This window comes from Rhinatrema bivittatum, chromosome 2, assembly GCF_901001135.1.
Source record: "Rhinatrema bivittatum chromosome 2, aRhiBiv1.1, whole genome shotgun sequence".
In the NCBI taxonomy this organism is placed as follows: domain Eukaryota; kingdom Metazoa; phylum Chordata; class Amphibia; order Gymnophiona; family Rhinatrematidae; genus Rhinatrema; species Rhinatrema bivittatum.
In genome coordinates, this window is record NC_042616.1 from 451,802,177 (window position 1) to 451,824,144 (window position 21,968).

Below are 21,968 nucleotides of genomic sequence, written 5' to 3' on the forward strand. Positions count from 1 at the left end.
GAGCGCCACCCGGCCCATAGCTTGGGATTACCTACAGGTCCTCGGTCTTATGGCATCCACTCTGGAGGTGATACCATGGGTGCTGGCTTATGAGACCATTACAACGGTGGTGGTTGCAGCCCGGCCACATGAGCCGGGGGTCAAGAATGTCCTCCCCAACCTGGACCCTGCTCACGACAGATGCCAGCCTGAACGGATGGGGAGCACACTGCGAAGAACTCGCCGCCCAAGGGCGGTGGAACAGAGAAGAATCGGGGTGGAACATAAACCGACTAGAGGCACGGGCAGTCAGGCTAGCATGCCTGCGATTTGCCCATAGACTTCGAAACAGAGCAATCAGAGTGATGTCGGACAACGCCACCACAGTAGCATACATCAACCGACAGGGCGGAACCAGAAGCCAACAGGTATCCCTAGAAATAGCCCCCCTGATGACTTGGGCGGAAGCAAATCTCCAGGACATCTCCGCCATCCACATCGCCGGGAAGGACAACACCACGGCAGATTTCCTCAGCAGAGAAAGCCTAAACCCAGGGGAATGGCAGCTGTCTCCCACAGCTTTCCAGATGATTGTGGATCAGTGGGGGACGCCGGGCATGGACCTACTAGCGGACAGGTCCAACGCTCAAGTACCCAGGTATTTCAGCCGCAGGCGGGATCCTCTATCCCAGGGGATCGATGCCCTGGTACAGCCATGGCCTCAGGGGATCCGGCTATATGCTTTTCCTCCATGGCCCCTGCTGGGTGCCATTATACACAAGATTCAGCGGCACAGAGGACTAGTTCTTCTAGTGGCCCCGGACTGGCCAAGAAGACCCTGGTACACAGACATGAGAAGACTACTGGCAGGGAATCCACTGCCACTGCCTCCACACAGGGACCTGCTGCGGCAAGGTCCCATCCTCCACGAGGATCCAGCTCAATTCTCTCTTACGGTCTGGCCATTGAGAGGGCTAGACTGAAGAAAAGAGGGTACTCGGGGCCGGTAATAGATACACTCCTCCGAGCACGCAAGTTCTCCACATCACTAACATATATAAGGATCTGGAGAGTATTTGAAGCCTGGTGCGAATCTCACGGCACCAATCCACATGCCGCTAAACTCCCTATCATTTTGGATTTCCTGCAAGATGGACTTCAGAAGGGTTTGTCCTTGAGTTCCATCAAGGTTCAGGTGGCAGCGCTATCCTGCTACGGTCCCCGGAGTGACGGCAACAGCATTGCCACACACCCAGACGTTTCCCGTTTCCTGAAAGGAATCAAACACATTCGCCTGCCACTGAAGTGGCCAGTGCCCTTGTGGAACCTCAACCTAGTTTTGGAATTCCTAGCGGGACCTGCCTTCAGACCCCTTCGAGGCCTGTCCCTCTGACCTTGAAGATGGTGTTCCTGCTGGCCGTATGCTCAGCACGCCGCATCTCAGAGCTACAGGCGCTGTCCTGCCGTGATCCGTTTCTCTGCATCACTCCAGAGGCTATCCATCTTCGCACGGTTCCTTCCTTCTTACCCAAAGTAGTCTCACGCTTCCACCTCAACCAAACCATATCCTTGCCCACCACGGAAGGTTTGAAGAAGTCGGAAGAAGGTCGAATACTACGCCATCTCGACATCGGCCGGCTACTGTCCAGATACCTGGAAATTTCAGAAGCAGTGCGAAAGACGGACCACCTGTTCGTCCTTCACAGTGGGAAGAGCCAAGGGGAAGCGGCCTCACGGGCAACCATCGCCTGCTGGATCAAAGAAGTTATCAAGGCAGCCTATGTAGAGGCAGGAAAACCACCACCTCCACGGGTCAAGGCTCACTCTACCAGAGCGCAAGCGGCCTCTTGGGCAGAAACTAGGATGCTGTCACCTGCAGAGATATGTAAAGCGGCAACGTGGTCCTCCCTCCATACCTTCTCCAGATTCTACCGTCTGGACGTCCAGGCCAGGGAGGACACAGCATTTGCGAGGGCAATCCTGAACGGACCTCGGGCAGCCTCCCGCCCACTTGTTTTGAGTCCATCTGCTACACGCTAGGAAATGTAGAGATTACTTACCTGATAATCTCGTTTTCCTTAGTGTAGGCAGATGGACTCAGCATCCTGCCCGGCTGCCGGCATACATGGGGATTCACCGACTCACGGTAAGCCATGTTTTTTTTATAATAGGCCATCCACCCTGTCGGGTGGCGACGCCTTCCGGTTGAGAACACTGGTGGTCTCCAGCTACTATCAATCGGTCAGGGTAATCCTGTTTATTTAATCGATCGGTCAGTTGCACATATATCCATAAAGCTTTTGCAAGGAAGATTACTGAATTGCTGCACTTCCTGCGGGGGTATATGTACCCGTGCTGACGTCAGATCCGTCTCCAACTGCTAGCACGAGCACAGTATACCCACTTGTTTTGAGTCCATCTGCATACACTAAGGAAAACGAGATTATCAGGTAAGTAATCTCTACATTCGGGGTGCCAGCAGTCCTTTCGATGGGGTCGCCGGCCCGGAAGAGATTCGGGACATCTTGGTGCAGAAAGTAATAAAAAAAAAAAAAAAAAAAAAAAAAACCCAATGAAGCCACGAGCACCCATTCCGTTGTCGAAGCTGTTGGTGGCAGATTATTCAACTTTTACATGGAATGGGCAAGGATTACATCAGACCGCTGGGTCTTAGAAGTGATCAAAGATGGGTATGCACTGGAGTTCTCGTGCCCAGTCCGGGAGGTTTTTGTGGAGTCCCGAGTGGCTTCAAGTGTCAAGCGAGAGGCAGTCTGGGTGGCTCTACAAAGACTTCTCGAGCTCAAAGCTATTGTCCCAGTTCCGGAGGCTCAACAGGGACGAGGTTGGTACTCCGTGTACTTTGTGGTCCCCAAGAAGGAGGGCACCGTTTCGGCCCATCCTTGATATGCAGAAGGTGAACCATTGCCTTCGGGTTCCTCGCTTTCGTATGGAAACCCTGAGGACAGTGATGGCCGTGGTTCGAAAAGGGGAGTTTTCTCGCCTCTCTGGACCTCACGGAGGCGTATTTACACATTCCAATCCGGCTGAATGGTGGTGGTGGCAGCGGCCTTCCTTCGTCAGGAAGGAATCTTGGTCCACCCGTACCTGGACGACTGGTTGATTCGCGCGGTCTCAGGTGGACTGCGAGAGATCAGTGCACATGGTGATGTTCACATTGCGATCCCTAGGTTGGGTAATCAATGTGCAGAAGAGTCACTTGGAACCCACTCAGAAGTTGATTTATCTCGGAGCACAATTCAATACCTTGCTGGGCAAAGTGTTTCTAGTGGCGGACCGAATAGGGAAGTTGCAGGAACAAATACATTCTCTTCTTTGAAGGAACAATCCCACAGTGTGACATCATCTTCAGGTCCTGGGCTCCATGGCTTCAACCTTGGACTTTGTTCCTTGGGCAGTCGCTCACTTAAGACCTTTACAGCGTGCGCTTTTGTCTCGCTGGAACCCGGTGTCAGAGCAATTCCATCTACCAATACCTCCGGAATCCAGAGCCAGTCTGTCGTGGTGGCTGTCACTGGACAATCTGGACTGGGGTGTGGATTTGGACACTCCGAATTGGCTGATGATCTCCACCTATGCCAGCATCTCAGGTTGGGGGGCGGTGTGTGCAGACAGGTCCACCCAAGGGCTCTGGTCGGTGATGGAAAGATCCTGGTCCATAAACCAGCTCGAGACCAGGGCTGTATGTCTTGCCCTGCGGGCATTTCAATGGTGCGAGTCTTCTCGGACAATGCGACAATGGTGGCGTACATCAACCGGCAAGGCAGGACTCGAAGTCCCGCCGAAGCACTGGAGGCACATCTTCTGTTCACCTGGGCAGAGCGCCATCTCGAGGGCATTGCCGCATCCCATGTCGCGAGAGATGTGCAAGCCGATTATCTCAGCCGTCAGCAACTAGACCCAGGGGAATGGGAATTATCTCCCACGGCCTGGAATCTCATTTACACCAGATGGGGAACTCCTCAGCTGGATCTGATGGCAATGCAGGCGAAAGCAAAAACAGTTCATTTTTTTCAGCCATCGCAGAGAACAGGGCTCGGTGGGCATAGACGCTCTCGTGTGTCCTTGGCCCACGGGGATTCTGCTGTATACCTTCCCGCCCTGGCCCCTCATAGGACGGCTTCTCCGCATAGAGCGGCACCCGGGAAGAGTGATTCTGGTGGCACCGGAGTGGCCACATTGTCCGTGGTTCGCGGATTTGGTATGCTTGGCTCTAGAGGGTCCACTTCAGGGGCTCAATCAGGGGCCCATATTTTTGGATCTCTCGCGGCTTGGCTTTTGAGAGGCGATGTTTACGCTTGAGGGGTTATTCAGAACAAGTCATTTCCACCCTCTTACAGGTGAGATGTCCAACCACGCCTATGTGAGAGTTTGGAAGCTTTTTGAGACGTGGTGTCATCAGCGTTCCTGCGACCCTTTAGCGGTGCACGTTCCTCGGGTACTTGACTTTCTGCAACAGGGCCTCGCTAAGGGCTTGGCGTTCAATTCCCTTCCTGTACAAGTTGAAGCTCTAGGTGCCTTGGGAAACTTTGACGGCTGTTCGCTGGCAGCGCATCCGGATATTGCTCGTTTTCTTAAGGGGGTCAAACATTTGCGCCCTCCCATCCGTTCGGTGTGTCTGGATTGGAGTTTGAATTTAATCCTGCGAGTTCTATGTGGCGCTCCTTTCAAGCCTCTTCGTGGAGTTTCCCTGAAAGATCTGACTTTGAAAACGGTGTTTTTGATGGCTATTTGCTCGGCCCATCGTATCTGAGTTGCAGGCACTGTCTTGCTGGGATTCTTTTCTTTGGATTTACGACTATCGGGTATTATTATGTACGGTTCCTTCCTTTGTCCCTAAGGTGGTTTCAGCCTTTCACGTCAATCAAACTGTGGAGCTTCCGGGGTTCCCTAACTGATCCCGGGAGTCTTCTCAGAACAGAGACCTTCATCTTTTGGATGTGCGGCACACCTTATTGCATTATCTGGAGGTCACCGATGACTTCTGATGTTCTGATCATTTGTTTGTTCTCTTTGGTGGCCCAAAGAAAAGGGGGATAAAGGGTCAAAAGCGACCATATCTCAGTGGATTAAGGAGGCCATTTGCGAGGCATACATAGCACGAGGGCGTCAAGTACCTTTGGGTCTCAGAACTCATTTCACTAGGGCTCAGGCTACTCCTGGGCAGAGTGTCAGTTACTGTCGCCTCAGGAGATCTGTAGGGCGGCGGTGTGGTCATCTATTCACACTTTTACAAAACATTATCGATTGGACATTAAGGTTTCTAATGAACCGTCCTTTGGGGAGAGTGTACTTCGTACGGGTCTTTTGGGTTCCCGCCCAGTGTAGAATGGCTTAGGTACATCCCACTTTTCTGGACTGATCTGGGTATGTTCAGAAAATGAAAATTGGTTCTTACCTGCTAATTTTTGTTCCTGTAAAAGCACAGATCGGTCCAGAGGCCCACCCCTTTCTTCAGATACCGAAAGACTGTCTTGGTCAGAACCTGCTTAAGTTTTTTATTGTTGAAGCTCTTTTTTTGCAGACATGATTCATGGAGCAGTTGTTAGCAGTCTGGTTTTTTTGCCAGCAACGAAGTGGTAGTCCGGAAATTTGGTTGGGTGCTGCCCGTCGTTATTTAGTTCTGTTAGCATGGGCTTGGGTACAGGTCAATAATGAGTGACTGCAGGTGGCACTCTCGTTATGTAGCAGTGACCAAAGTTCTAATTGTTCTCTGACTCCACCTGCTGGTAGGGATACACAACCTACTTTTCTGGACTGATCTGGGGTATTACAGGAATGAAAATTAGTAGGTAAGAACCAATTTTCATGTATTTTGACCAATATAAAGTTTGCAGAATTTTGTTTTTGTGCATAGAATTTGAAATTTTTTTGTGCAGAATTCCCCTTGGAGTACTGTGTGGATTATTGCAAAAGACATTAGAGGAGCTGGGTATTTGATTAAGTTGGTTTTGTAAGAATGAGAGGAGGAAGACAAATGAAATGACCTATTAGTGGAGGTGATGGAGGCTAGCACTGTGACAGATTTTAGTCGTGCTCCACACTGATATTTTTATATTTTTATTTAAGGTTTTTCTTTACCGACATTAGTCAGGGACATAATGCCGGTTTACATCGAAACAAGGGTAAAAGCGTAGAAAAATCAGTTACAAAAAACAAGGGCGCAGGAAACTGGGAAATGCGAACGTAATATACATAAAAGTATATAGGAAAGGCATAAGTAAGATATTTTAAAACTAATACGGTGGCATATACCAGAAGCATATAACAGTAGAAACATGTAGGATAGTTGTGGGAGGAAAGTTGAGAAGACAGGTGGAAGACATGGGGGAAGGATTTGCATATGGAAATGTATTCGCTCATTTACCAAGAGTAATAGAAAACCAGAGCAAGAATCTCAACTGGGCAAACTAGTGGGGCCAATTGGGCTTTATCTGCCAACATTTACTTTGTTACTATGTAAAAACATGCTTCCTATTTAAACCCAATGAACAAGGTGTGCTTTTGCCTCTTTGGTCCTACTGTAGCATCTTATCAAACCCCATGCTAGCCTTCCCCCTATTGACATGGTGGAATGCTTTTTCTAAGTTGACATTTTAATTTTTGTTATGGTACAGGTTGATGATGTACCTAGAATCTTTAACTCATTGTATACACCTGCATCTGTTATAAACATTCATACTGGTGATCATCTAATTAGGAAACAAGCTGTGTTTTCAGATTAAAAACTCTCACCATTTTGGTATGTTTCAGAATCCTTTGGTTGGCAGAACATTGATCTGGCAAAATAAAATCCTGTAAGCATTTAATAGCATTGCCTTCTGAACAGTCACTAAAGGATCCTCTAATATGTTTCCTTCTCTAGGATGATCGCTTGAGAGAACCTTTGCAGAAGTTAAAGTTGGCTGTTAGTACTGTCATGCCAGATCAGTTGTCCAGATATCAGGATGATTGCCAGGCCCACAACCAAGCCAAGAATGCCAAGTATGTTTTAAATTTTATACTTTAAATTATTTTGATAGTCCTCCAGCTTTTTCTTATTTACACCTTCATGTTACTTTACCTTTTTTGTGTACACACTGGCTTGCAAAACTATTAGACTCCCAAAAAAGTCAGCAGATTTGTGTGGATTACAAATGACACTTACACAGATTATTCCAGACAGTATGTTTGTTGCAAACCAGTATGCTCTTAAAGTAAACTTTCAAAGTCACAAATTTCTCTGCATTTTTTGTAAAATAAAATTAAAAACTGAAAAATGCTGCTTGCATAAGTATTTCAACCCCTTCAGACTAGTAATTGGTAGAACCGCCTTTTCCTGTAATAACAGCTTTGTCTATTGGGGTATGTTTCTATCAGTTTGCACACTGGGAGTGATTTTTGCCCATTCTTCTTGGCAGATTTGTTCCAGATTATTCAAATTGGATAACGCTTATGGACTGCAATTTTCAAATAGTGCCACAAATTCTCTATTGGAATGAGATCTGGACTTTGACTTGGCCATTGTAGAATATTCAATGTTTCTTTTTGTTCAACTGCTCCTGTGTCGCTTTGGTCTTGTGATTGGGATCATTGTTCTGCTGAAAGATGAACTTATTCCCAAGTTATAGTTTTTAGCAGGTTGTCATTCAGTATTTCCCTGTATGTTGCACCATCTATCCATCTTACAATTTAAACAAGACGCTTATACCCCACTGAGGAAAAGCATCCCCACAATATAATGCTGCCACCCCCAAACTTTGCTGTTGGAATTGTTTGCTTAGGAATAGGCAGTGTTAGGTTTGCCCACACACAGTGTTTTGAATTTTGGCCATAAAGCTCCATTTTTGTTTTGACCACAAAACCTTATCCCACATTTTAGCTGGGTCACTGATGCTTTCTGGAAAACTCCAGACATGCTTTGATGAGGTTTTTCTTAATGCTTCTTTCTAGCCACCCTCCCATGTAGGCCAGTTTGTATGCAGAGCAATTGATATGGTTGACATCTGTACCTCCACTACAGTCTCAGCCAATGAACTCCAGCTCCTTCAAAGTAATTGTTGGCTCCTCTTTGGCTTCCCTCCTTGCTCTGGTACTGAGTTTTGAGGGACCGCCTTGTCTAGGCAGTGTCTAGGTGGTATGTTGCAGTTTCCATTTCCTCACAATTGATCCAGCAGTGCTCACTAGAGTATCCATGCACTTGTATATTGTTTTATACCTTTTTCCTATTTTGTGCATGTCTGTAACTTTATCTTTAATTTCCTTAGAATGCTGTTGGGCCTTCATTTCACAGCTTTGCTTCAGATTCACAGTCTAACTGTACTGGAATTAGGGGGTCTTTTATCAAAAAAGCTGACTTTTTTTTAATGATTCATATGTAGAGGCCAATTGTAACTAAAATATCGGGAATCGGTATCAGAAAATTCAGTGCTTCAATCTCCTGGGCTCTTGCCCGCAAAGGGCTACAACCCCTCTCATCTAAACACACTTTGTATAATGTCATTTACTTCATCCCGTTTGTTGTATTTTTTTCTTTTGTGTCATAAGTGAAATCTACTCTGTGTTACCCTTTAAAATACCCTAATTGAATTACTCTTGATACAACTTATCTTTTTGTTACTATTTCTGATGTCGCCATCTATGTTGCTGTTTCTTGTTGTTGCCTGTCCGACATTGACAATGTTTCAGCGTGCAATTCACGCCTGCTTCAGGGGACTTATCGTTGTTCCTACAATAGAAATCACTTTATTTACCGTACCTCATTAATCTTAAAGAAAATTTAAATTTTAAAACTGGCTACTTACAAGGGACTTACATTGTAGCTGATCCCAGCTTAACCCAGCAACTCACACAGGTTCAAAAAAATGGCGCTCAGACACTATCACTCGCCTTTACCGGAAATCAGGTACTTATACATTTCTCAGGGCTAGCAAATCAGCCAATCCAAACGAGCTTACATATAAACGGACCAGTCTACTTCTTTGTTAAGCCCTGCAGGAGAGACTGTATTCAATTTAAAAATCCATCTCTGCTCATGTTGCAGGAGTCTCAAATTTATATTGCCTCCACGTTCATCCTGCTCAACAACTTCTAAAACTGTGCAAAATAAGCTCTCAAAGGAGTGAACTTGTTCTATGTAATGTTGAACTAATGGCACTTCTATCTTGTTCCGTTTAAGCACACTCATGTTCAATCAATTGCCTTGTAGTTTTCCCTATATACAGGAGACCACAGGGACACCATATTGCATAGACAACATTCTTTGACATGCAGGAGGTTTTTGCAATCGGCTTATATCTCTTCAATTTACTTAAAGGGATATTAATATTAGAATGTGCTTGTGGGCACATGACGCAAGATTCACATGGAAAATGACCCACTCCTTCTACAGATCTTTCTGTTCTTTCTTTAAAAAAAGAATGCACAACTTGGTCCTTTATGTTGGTACCCCGTTTAAATGCTATTAAGGGTTGTTCCTTAAATACTGTATAGTCTTGCAGCACATTCCAATGTTTCCTAATACTTTGAACCACTTCATGGACTCCTATAGAGAACGGCAGAACGCATGTTAACTTACTTGACTGCTCTTTCTGCTTCGGTGTTAATAGCAATTCTCTACTGGTCTGCCAATATTTTGGCAAACAGCTTTTGGCCAAAGGTCAATGATGAAATGGGATGATAAGACGCTGGATAAGTCTATTTCCTAGGTTTCTCGAAGGACAAGCAGGATGGTAGTCCTCAAATATGGGTGACATCAGATAGTGCCCAGATGCGAAAAACGTATGTCAAAGTTTCTAGAACTTTGATAAGTCACACTGAGCATGTTCTGCATGCCCTATATCACAGTCCATGTGGGGTTCCTCTCCAGTCTCTCTCTGCAGTTTCGGCACACCAAGGAGCCACACCGATGGACACAGAGCCATCAACATCGAGAGGGGCGATTCCATTGATGTTGCTGGCGATCAGGGGCGTGGGAGACCGACAATCGTCCATCTCCTCCAGGTTGAGAATATCTGTCTGATTCCTCATCATTGGCCTCAGCACCGGGGAAGGCCCGGGTCGAGCATAGAGGGAAACCGAAGAAGCATCGGCATCAGTCCCCATTGATGCACAGGGATGCAGTGGCTTGTGCCGTGATGCCCCCGAAGCGACTCCCATGGCAAGGAGAGCCAATCCTCCATTGGTGCTGGGGTCCACGAAGGTCTCTACCGGTTCTGATGCTAGTTACCTATCCTCCTCAAGTATCCAAAGATCTGGCTACCCTTGCTTCCTCCCGGTTGATCTTGGCATAGGCAACATTCAAGGAGGAGCTGGAGCGTCAATTCTAGCTAATGATGGACCCGGCGTTGCAGGATTTCGGTCCTGTAGCATCAGCGGCACTGGACTTGGTGCCGCCCATCTTCCTCCTGCTTCTGGAGAAGCACAACGTGCTCATCGGAGTGTTACCTACCCAGTTGGTGTCTGTTTTGGAACAGCATCAAAGAAACATAAGAAATGACAGAAGAAAAGGACCAAATGGTCCATCCAGTCTGCCCAGCAAGATTATAGTTGCATCTGCTATGCCATACAAGTTACCCCTTTGCTTAGTTTCCCAAATTGTCAGTCAGGGCCTTTGTTGGTTGCTGTCTTGAGTCCAATTCCCTGTTACCTCTTGCTGTTGAAGCAGAGAGCAATGTTGGGGTTGCATCAAAAGTATCAGATATGTTGGTTAAAGATAGTAACCACCACACCAGCAAGTTACCCCCAAGTTTATTTGTTCTCCCCCCCCCCCCCATGCTTATTTGTTTTCCCAGACCGCAAAATCCAGTGTCCTTGTTGGTTGCTGCCTAAATCTAATTCCTCTTTTCCCCCTGCATAAAAGCAGAGAGCAATAATGGAGTTGCATCAACAGTATGAAGGCTTATTGGTTAAGGGTAGTAACCGCCACACCAGCAAGTTACCCCCATGCTCATTTTTTTCATTTCCATCCTTTAGTGTTTGGGGACCCACTGTGTTAATCCCATGCCCTCTTGAAATCTTTCACAGTTTTTCTCTTCACCTCCTCCTCTGGAAGGGCATTCCAGGCATCCACCACCCTCTCCATGAAAAAATATTTCCTCTTGTTGGTTCTGAGTCATCCTCCCTGGAGTTTCATTAAGTGACACTTAGTTCTACTGATTTCTTTCTAACAGAAAAGATTTGTCAATTGTGCATCATTAAAACCTTTCAGGTATCTGGTCTGTATCATATCTCCCCTGCACCTCCTCTTCTCCAGGGTATACATATTTAGGGCCTTCAACCTCTTCTCAGTCATTTGATGGAGACCCCCACCATTTTTGTCACCCTTCTCTGGACTGCCTCCATCCTGTCTATGTCCCTTTTGAGATACAGTCTCTAGAAATGAACACAATACTCCAGGTGAGGGGACTGTCACTTCCTTTTCAATACTGGTTATTCCTCTCACTATGCAGCCCAGCATTCTTCTGGCTTTAGCTATCGCCTTGTCACATTGCTTCGCCTTCTTCGGATCACAAGACACTATCACCCCAAAGTCCCTCTCTTGCTCCGTGCACAACAGCCCTTCGCCCTCCAAGACGTACAGCTCTCTTGAATTACCACACCCCAGATGCATGACTCTGCACTTTTTGGCATTGAATCCCAACTGCCATGTCTTTGAGTTAAAGCTGGGTAACGAGGTCTCCCCCCTACCAGTACGGTGGCTGTCGCTGGTTTCTCCGAGGAGGAAGCTCCACAGAGGCTGGCGGAGATGCCAAGGCCTGCCGCCCCCCTGTCCAGTTCTATCAGTGCCTGCGCCTCTGGATATGGGCTGAGCACCTAGGAACCTATCTTCTGTTGCCTTCAGTGAGGATGAGGAATCCTATGACCCCTTGGAAGGTGAGGTTTGAGTCCCTGCTCCGACTTCCTCCCTTCAGACTATTCTTTAGAGGCGCGAAGGAAGTCTCTCTGAGGACTTGTCCTTCTCTGAGTTTGTGAGGTGATGGCGGAAGCCATCCCTTTTCAGCTATTGATGGAGTAGGATGCCAGGCATGAAATGCTTGAGATCCTTCAGTTCATGGAGCCTCCTAAGGAGATTATAGCGGTTCCAGTACACGAGATCCTTAAGGAGTTGCTGCTGAAGATATGGGAACACCCCCTCACAGTGTCTCCTGTCAATAAGAAGGCTGCCGGATTCAATAAGCATCAGCTGCTCCACCACTTGGTGGTTGAATCTGCCCTCAGGGCACCCCCCCCCCACCCCCGAGGAATGACCATAGAACAATGGCTGGCTCTTGGTAGGAAAGCATTTCAAGGCGCCAGCCTTATTGCCTACATTACCGCCTACCAGCTCTATATGAGCCAGTACTTGTGGGACATCTGGAAGCAGGTGCAGGAGATAGCTGAGTGGCTGCCTCAACAGCAGGACACCATCAAGTCACTGGTGCATAAGGGCCTGGAGTGTGGAAAACATGAGGTCCGTGCAACCTACAATATTTGAGATGGCATCGAGAGTCTCTGCAACAGGAATCAGTGCCCACAGAATGGCATGACTGCGGGCTTCGAATCTCCAACCAGAGGTACACGAATGACTCGCTGACATGCCTTGTGCTGTAGAGAATCTCTTCGAAGATAGGGTGAGGGATGCTGTGATCCAGCTTCGGACCACCATGAGACCCTCCAACAACTGTCTCCCAGTACTCTGGATCCATCTTCCTCCTCCAGGAGGCCGGCAAGCCCGGAGCCTTTCTTTTGCCAAAGGAAGTACCTCTACCTCCTTGCTCCCATCAACACCATCAGGGCTCTAGCGGCCGTCCCAGGCAGCAGAGAGCCCCCATGCCCCAACTGACTTCTCACTGAACTCCAGGGACAGGGTTTTGACTAGGCTGGTAGGAAGCGTAAGCCGTTGCCCATACCCAGGATGATTGAATCTCCGGTTGGGGGAAGGCTACGGTTCTGTGCGAACAAGTGGCCCAGGATAACCTTGGACCCCCAGAGGCTTCTGTCCATCGGTCAGGGGTACCAAATGAAAGTATTGCTTGTCTCGCAACATTGCCCTCCGTGCCCGTTTTGGGGCCCCTTGACACATTAGGAGGTTCTACTAGTGGAGCTCTCCTCCCTCTTAACAGCCAGAGTGGGCGAGCCCATACCACCTGGGCAAAGAGGAGGTGGATTTTACTCCTGGTATTTCCTGATTCCAAAGAGAACAGAAGGACTCATTACCATCCTAGTGCTAAGGGCCTTGAACAAGTTTCTCAAAAAAGAAAAGTTATATGTTGTTTTTCCTGGGCACCTTGATCCCCTTTTACAAAAAGGGGACTAGTTATGGTCCCTCGACCTAAAGGATGCATACACTCATATCAAGATCTTCCCTAGTCGCAGGAAGTATCTCCGATTTGTTGAAGGAAAACACTTCCAGTACCGGGTGTTGCCATTTGGGCTCGCGTTAGCCCCACTGGTCTTCACAAAATGCCTACCCGTGGTAACGGCGCACCTTTGCAGGCTGGTTGTGCATGTTTTCCCATATCTAGACGATTGACTGGTCAAGAGCACATATTGGTCAGGGGCCACCATGTCCATGCGCTTGACCATCTAGGTATTGGAGTTACTTGGGTTAGTTTTCAACTACCCAAAGTCCCATCTTATCTCATCACTTAGATTGGACTTCATAGGAGCCCTGCTAGACAAGGCTCAGGCCAAGGCCTTCCTGCCTCGCCATAGGGCCATCACCTTGACAACCATCGAGGCAGAGATCCAGCAGGTGTCAGCATAGCACATGTTGAGGTTGTTGGGCCATATGGCTGCAGTCATCCATGTCACTCCCTTGGCATGTTTACCTTCTGAGGATCCCAGTGGACCTTGAGGTCACAGTGCCAGCAGGCCACTCCAGAGCCTCCAGGATTGCATCCAAGTCATCTTGTCTCTTCGAGACTCATTGTCCTGGTAGCAGGTACTTTCAAATCTGAATCAGGGAATTTAGTTTTGAAGCCCCCCTACCCAAACTGTCGTAACCACGGATGCATTTACTTGGGGTGGGGAGATCATGTAGATGGTCTCTTGCCAATCAATTTCCTGGAACTTCAGGCCATCAGGTATGTACCATGGGCTTTCAGAGATCGGCTGTCCACCAAAGTTGTCCTGATCCACACCGACAATCAAGTAGCTATGTGATATGTCAACAAGCAGGGAGGCATGGGATTGTACCTCCTGTCAGGAAGCGGTCCAGATCTGGTTGTCCATTCGGAGACCAATGAGTCTGGGGTCTTCCCAGATTTCATCAAGCAAGATCAGGGTAGGCTGTGGCATTCTAACCTCCAGGCCCTGTCACTCACAGCCTGGATGTTGAGATGTTAATCCTGCAGCCACTTGATCTTTCAGAGGATGTGTCTCGGGTCGTAGTGGCTTCTAGAAAGCCTTCCACTAGAAACTCCTATGGACTAAAGTGGAGGAGGTTTTCCATGTGGTGTGAGCAGAAGTCCCTAGGTCCATTCCCCTGCCCCACACAAAACTGCTTGATTACCTCCTACACTTATATGAAGCTGGCTTAAAGACTAGCTCTGTTAGAGTTTATCTCAGTGCAGTTGGCGCATACTACCAAGGTGTAGATGGTACACCCATCTCTGTACAGCCTATAGCTGTACGTTTAATGCAGTGCCTGCTTCAGTTGAAGCCTCCCCTAAGGCCTCCCACTGTCTTGGGACTTCAACGTGGTATTAGCTTAACTGATGAAAGCTCATTTTGAGCAACTGCCCACCTGTGACCTAAAGTTACCTGACCTGGAAGGTCATGTTTTTGGTGACTGTCACTTCAGCATGCAGGGTCAACGAGCTTCAGGCCTTAGTGACTTATCCACCTTATACTATGTTTTATCATGTCAGGATTGTCTTGTGTATGCACCCTAAGTTCCTGTCTAAGGTGGTAACGGATTTCTATCTTGACCAGTCTATCGTTCTGCCAATCTTCTTTCTCAGGCCCCATTCTCCCCAAGGCGAATAAGCACTGCATTGTTTGGACTGCAAGAGATCCTTAGCCTTCTATCTGGAGCAGACAGAAGCCCATAGCCCACCCAACCTTTTATTTCTTTTGATAAGAATAGGTTGGGTGTTGCCATTGCCAAACAGACACTATCCAATTGGCTAGCAGATTGCATCTCCTGTTATGCCCAGACGGGACTGCATCTTGGGAGTCATGTCAAGGCTCATTCTATCAGAGCCATGGCAGCATCTTCAAGGCAATGTGGAGTTCTCACCCCCATGTTCACATCTTAATACTGTCTGGATAGGTATGGCCGATGCGACAGTAGATTCGGGCAGTCTGTCCTTTGAAACCTTTTTGAAGTGTAGAACCCAACTCTCCCGCCTAGGGCCCATTATTTGGGCTCAGACACCTAGTTGTGTGTCTGTTGGTCCCCTTTTATATTGTGGCACAGCCTGTAACTGGGGATTCACCCATGTGTGATGACTGCCATTATGCTTGTCCTCAGAGAAAGTAGAGTTGCTTTCCTGTAACAGGTGCCCTCAGAGGACAGTAGGATATTAGTCCTCACAAAACCCGCCTGCTGCCCTTCGGAGTTGGGTTTCTCCTATTTTTTATTTTGATTATAATTCTATGTTACATAACTGGAGAGGGACTCCATGTAGACACATGGTATAGGGCATGCTGGGCATGCTCAGTGTGCCTAGTCAAAGTTCTAGAAACTTTAACATATTTGATGCATTTGGGCTCAATCTGATGTTACCCATGTGCTGTCTTGGGAGAATACCTGTTACAGGTAAGCAACTCAGCTTTGGTTTACAGTAATCTGTGCTACATTGGAGCTTTGAGAGTATTCTCTCTCTCCCCCCCCCCCCCCCCCCCCCCAAATCAATTAGGCCTTAGTATACTAAACACAGCAGGGCTACCAAATCAGAAATTTGTAAAACTCTGCATTATAGCCATCTGGACCAGCAGCTTTTGAGTTTAGCTTTTTTGATACCTTCTGAGATCTCTGTGCTAATTGGTCTGTTCAGCCAGTTTAATTGTTCCATGAATTTAGGGAGTCTTATTTCTTTTCAGAAAATTCCTACGTTTCTGGACTCATCCTCCAGAAGTGTATAAATCTTTGTAAAAGGTCTCGAATTTTAAGTATTACTTTGTTAGAATTTGTCAATGTCCCTATTTTAGTCTGCAGAGTAGAGATAAACTTAGGGCAGAATTTCTTAATCATATTTGTTATTAGCTTAAGTTTTATTATTATATTGATATGATATAATTATAGTAAACTATACATTTTTTGGCCCTCTGTATTAGCGAGTTCAGCACCACCCATATTGCCAGATACGTTTTTCTATTTTCTTTTGTGTTAGAAAACAACATAGATTTTCTAGTTGTATGAAGCTGGCATTCTGATGCCAATAACTGTTTATCAATATTTCTCCTCCTCTTAAGATAAGATGTCCCTTCTTAGGACTGCCTTAGCAGTATACCAAAACAGTGTGGTATTTTCTTTATGTATGCCATTATGACTCTTGGATTCCAGCCATTTCGTTCTCAATCTTGAAACTGGGTCTATTGTCAGGTAATATGGAAATCGCCATATGCACACTCCTCTGTGAGCTAATTGAATCCAGATCGGAGCATAATCTGAAATCAAAATGTCATCTGTTTCTGTGTCCTGTTGAGAAAATACTTTTGGAAAATTGGAAATAGTCTATTCTAGAGAAGGTCAATTGTCCCCTCGATAAATGAGTAAACTTCTTCTCTAAGCGATGAATTGTTCTCCAGGCGTCTTATTAAATTCAATCCCTCCACCAAGAAAACAATCCCCTTACTGGAATTACTCTTATTTCCTAGCATGTAGTCAAATGGACTCAGGACCAATGGGTTATGTGCTCCCCTGCTAGCAGGTAGAGACTGAGTAAGGTTTCAAAGCTGACATCACCCTAGATATACTCCTGCAGTGACCTCAGCCTTTCAGTATCTGTCTGTCTCCTAGCAGATGTGGGCGCTATCCCCACACCAACAGCGGTGTTTAGCGGGATTGCAGCACTAGTTCGAAGGAGAAATTTACCTTTAAATTGAAAGGAATATCGAGCCCTGCTCTCCTGCAGTGATACCTAAAGGGTCACTCCCCCAGTTCAGAATTCCTGAGGAGATTTCTGAGATCCCTCAGAGGTGTGCCTTGGTCCAGAAGCTGGCTCCCGGCATGTACTTTACTGCTGAAGCAGTGGATGCAGGAAGCTGAGCACTTGAGAGGCAGTAGCCAGTTAAATGCACAAGCTACAGAAGTTTTGGTCCCGGCGGCAAAGAAGGTCAGACGACACTTCCTTTGCACTGCTTGCCATATTAGGGCTGCACAACCTGACCTGGAATCCTGCCTGTATCAGCACTGTGAGGAGGCAGAGGGAGGGCTGGACTCTCAGAACTTTTTCCAAGTCCGGCCCATCTCAGTCGGAGGACGGGTCAGCCACGATCTTGTCTGGCAACACTCCAGGGCTGCAGCCTCCCTGGGAGAGGGCAGTTCAGCGGCGCTTACCCCGGTCCCTACTAGGCCAAATATGGACCCAGAGGCCTTCTCTTAGTTGGAATTTTTCCAGGGCTTCCTAGCCTTTGTTCAGGCACAGTCCGCCCCTGCCCGGGCGGAGCCCCAGCTGGGAAGGCCTCACCCTCTCAGCCCTGTCAGCAGGCCTCGGGATATGCCTCGCCTCACCAAGGGTATCACTGACAGGGACCCAGACACCATGGACGATGACAAGGATTTACTGGAGTACGGGGAAATCCCTCCAGGCCCGGAGCCATACTGGACCATGCTTCAATTTTTCTTCAGAGATGAATTACCGGCCCTAGTCTCCCACAACCTGAAGACTGTTGGAGTTCCGGGCACGGACCCTATGTCGGAACCAAAGAAGAACCCCATCCTAGTGTCTCTACAGAAAGTCTCTTGCTATTTCCTGATGCTGGAAGCCATCCAGGAGTTGACTGACCTGGAATGGGATGCCCTGGAGGCAAGTTTTTTTTAAAGGAGGTCGGGCCTTGGATGCCTTGTCCCTCTGGACCCCAGTGGTCAAGGAACGCCTGTGTTTCCCGAAAGTGGACACCCTGGTCTGCGCCGTCTCAAAGCAAACTATCAAGGAGCGGCCTGGAAGGATGCTCACGATGGGCGACTGGAATCCATCCTTAAACAAGCCTTTGACATGACAGCAATAACACTGCAGATCACTTCCAGTTGTGCTCTGGTGGTTCGCTCATGTCTGCTTCTCTCAAGAGAGGCAGATAGCTCAGGGGTGCACGCCAAAGAGGCTATTGAATCTGCCGCGGCTTTCCTGGCAGATGCAAGCTTGGACCTGGTGTGTACCTCGGCCAGAGGAGTAGTCTCAGTGGTGGCGACCAGAAGACAGCTGTGGTTGTAAAATTGGTCAGCGGATGCAGCTTTTAAGGCAAACCTCACCAAGATGCCCTTTAAGGGTTCCCTCCAATTTGAAAGCGAATTGGAGAAGCTAGCCAGTCAGTGGGGTGAATCTCCAGTGCCCCGACTACCGGAAGATAAGAGAGGTCACAGCACCCCTCACCCATGAGGGGTCGGACCATTAGCTCCCAGTGCTTCCGCCCCTACAGAAACTCGTCATTTCAGTCATCTCGGCCCACGGGAAGGTCTGTCCATTCAGAACAGACAACCAAAGAGCAACAGGCTTGGGCTGAGATTCGACCCGAACTCCCCAATGAAGTTGGGCCGACCCATCCACGGGACGAGGAGATAGAAGAGGGATAATCTGCACCCTATCATCGGTGGGTTGAGATCATGTCAGACAAATGGGTGCTGGACATCATACGAGTAGGTTATGATCTGGAAGTTTGTAGTGTTCCTCTGGACAGGTTCATGATGTCACCGTTGCCTCTCCCAGCACAGGAAACTGGCAGTGGAATGCACACTGATAAGGCTTCTCAGTCTGAAGGCTATAACTCCAGTACCTACACCCCAAGTAAATACGGGGCTTTATCAATCTATTTCATATTACCCCAGAAAGAGTGTTCTTTCCGACCCATCCTGGACCTCACTAGCATCAACAGTTCAGTTCCGCATGGAAACTCTTCGCTCCGTCATAATGGCAGTGAAACCAGGAGAGTTCTTAACCTCCCTGGACCTCTCGGAGGCCTACCTTAATATTCCAATCCAGCAAGACCACCAGCGTTCTCTGTGCTTTGGGGTACTGGGCTGCCATTACCAGTTCTGGGCATTGCCCTTCGGCCTGGCAACCACCCCCAGAACATTCTCCAAAATTATGGTGGCTGTGGCGGTGGCACTGAGGAAAGAAAGGATCCTGGTGCACCCTTACTTGGACGACTGGCTGATCCGGACAAAGTTGTTGGAGGAGAGCCTCCACGTGACCAGCAGGGTCAGCGCTCTCCTACAGGAACTCGGTTGGGTCGTGAACATGGACAAGAGCAACCTCAAACTCTCCCAGTCCTTAGAGTACCTGGGAATCCGATTCGACACCAAGCAGGACAAGGTCTTCCTCCCTCCCTCAAGGAGAAGGAAACTGGACCAAGTGCGTCGGTTGACAAACATAATACGCCCCAGGGTGTGGGACTATCTCCAGGTCCTTGGCCTCTAGGCATCAATCCTGGAAGTAGTACCATGGGCAAGGGCACACATGCGGCCTCTCCAACATGCCCTACTGTCACGCTGGAATCCACTGTCTCAAGACTACTCTATTCTCCACCTACCGATGAAAGTATGCTCTCTGCTCCAGTGGTGGCTACAGGAAGTTCACCTAAGCAAGGATGTAAGCATCTCCCCACCAAGCTGGATGGTCCTCGTACGTGAGCCTCCAAGGGTGGGGAGCTCACTGTCAGGAGCTATCAACCCAGGGGTGATGGATTGACGAAGAGGCGAGCTGGAACATAAACCTCCTGGAAGCACAGGCTCTCAGATTAGGATACCTGCAGTTCAGCCACAGGCTCCAGGGGCAAGCAATCCGCGTGATGTCTGACAATGCAACAACGGTTGCCTGCATCAACTGCCAGGGAGGAACCAAAAGCCACAAAGTGTCTCCGGAGATAGAACCCCTTATGGAATGGGCAGAGTTGAACCTACAAAGGTTCTCAGTCTCCCACATTCTCTATCACATTCTCTATCACAGGACCCTCCATCTGGAACGCCATGCCTCCGGACCTCAGGCAGGAAACCTGTCTACTAACTTTTAAAAAGAAACTAAAGACATGGCTATTCTGCCGAGCCTTCCCAGATACTAGCTCTACAGTCTGATTTAGAATCATCATATCACTTATGTAAATAATCAAACGCTAATTTTGCTCACAACTTATCATGAGGTTTGGCCTCTGCCTCCATCCCATACTCCATTGTATATAGTAATTTATTGTATATAATAATTTATCTTTCGTTCTCCCCCTCTTTTTTTCCTTCTCGCAGTTAAGGCAACCTTGTTATAATGTAACTTTTATGCTCCTTCTAAATGTCTCTTGTTGAATTGTTGGTTATAGTTCTGCTTAGTTCGATGTAAACCGAGTTGATTTGATCTGTATCAAGAAAGTCGGCATAAAAAAGCCTTAAATAAATAAATAAATTGTGGGAAAAGACAGCGTCAGACCAGACTTTCTCAGCAGGGAAAGCCTGGATCGGGAGGAATGGATGTCGATCAGAGCCTTCCAACTCCTAGTAGATTGCTGAGGCCTCCCATCCATCGATCTACTGGCTACATCTCACAATCAGAAAGTTCCTCGATTCTTCAGTCGCAGATGAGATCAGTGCTTCCAAGAGATTGTCTTCATCCAGACCTGGCCACAGAAGGACTTACTGTATGCCTTCCCTCCGTGGCCTCTACTGGGCAAGATCATCTGCAAGATTGAACACCACAGATAATTAGTCCTTCTGCTAGCCCCAGATTAGCCCAGATGCCCGTGGTATACAGACATGCAGAGGCTTTTCGTGGAAAGTCCCCTTTGCCTCCCCCCGCACAGAGACCTTCTCCAGCAAGTTCCGATTCTTCATGAAGATCCAACTCTATTCTCTCACGGTCTGGCCCTTGAGAGGGCTTGCCTGATGAAGCATGGATATTCGGTGGCCATGATCGCCACATTGCTCCGCACTTGGAAATTCTCAGCATCCCTGGCGTACGTATGGACCTGGAGATTATTTGAGGCCTGGTACAAGGAGTGCGGGGTGCCCCCACAAAGGTCCAAAATCCCCATGATTCTGGAATTTTTACATAATGGCCTGAACAAAGGATTGTTCCTCAACTCCCTGAAAATCCAGGTGGTAGCCCTCTCCTGCTTCAGGGTCGAGGTGAACAGAACCTGCCTGTCGGCGCATCCGGACTTGGCCCATTTCCTAAAAGGGGTTAAACAACTCCAGCCACCCTTAAAGTGTCCAGTCCTCCTATGGAACCTCAATCTAGTATTGGACTTTCTAGCAGGGCCTTCCTTCAGACCATTGTGCAGTCTGTCGCTACGCCTATTAACATTAGACTGTGTTCTTGGTGGCGATCTACTTGGCTTGTTGCATCTCTGAACTCCAGGAACAGTACAGCTTTGCACCGTCCCCTCCTTTTTACCAAAGGTAGTCTTGGATTTTCACCAACTAATCCATCTCCTTACCTTCCCCGGATAGACGCAAGGACTAGGAAGACTACCTCCTTCTTCGCATCTAAACTTCGGTAGACTATTAGTGCAGTATCTGGAACGCTCAGAACCGGTGCGCAAGACAGATTGCTTGTTCTTCACGAGGGAAAGAAATAGGGCAAAGCGGCTTTGTGAGCTACCATAGCATGCTGGATCAAGGAAGTAATCCAAGGGAGCTTACGTAGAGGCAGGGAAGCCTTTACCCCTCCAGGTCAAAGCTCATTCTACCAGGGCCCAGGCAGTATCCTGGGTGGAAGCTAAGCTACTGTCTCCCGTTGACATCTGTCAAGCAGTGACATGGTCCTCCTTACACAACGTCTCCAGGTTCTACCTCCTGGACGTCCAGGCCTGAGAGGACGTAGCCTTTGTGAGGGTGGTGCTAACCAGACAGCGGGCAGCCT

At 47.9% G+C, this 21,968-nt stretch overlaps 1 protein-coding gene across 9 annotated transcripts in view; it reads left to right on the plus strand.

Annotated features, from left to right (window-relative positions):
- UBN2 (ubinuclein 2) overlaps nt 1-21,968 on the plus strand; it is a 586,373-nt gene that overhangs the window by 193,974 nt on the left and 370,431 nt on the right. For all 9 annotated transcript variants that reach the window (XR_003854673.1, XR_003854671.1, XR_003854674.1 and 6 more), the window contains exon 7: nt 6,863-6,981. Coding sequence is in view for 5 of the 9 variants with exons in the window: in XM_029590354.1 (XP_029446214.1) it covers nt 6,863-6,981 (119 nt within the window). In the remaining 4 variants the exon portion in view is untranslated. The remainder of the gene's footprint in view (nt 1-6,862; nt 6,982-21,968) is intronic.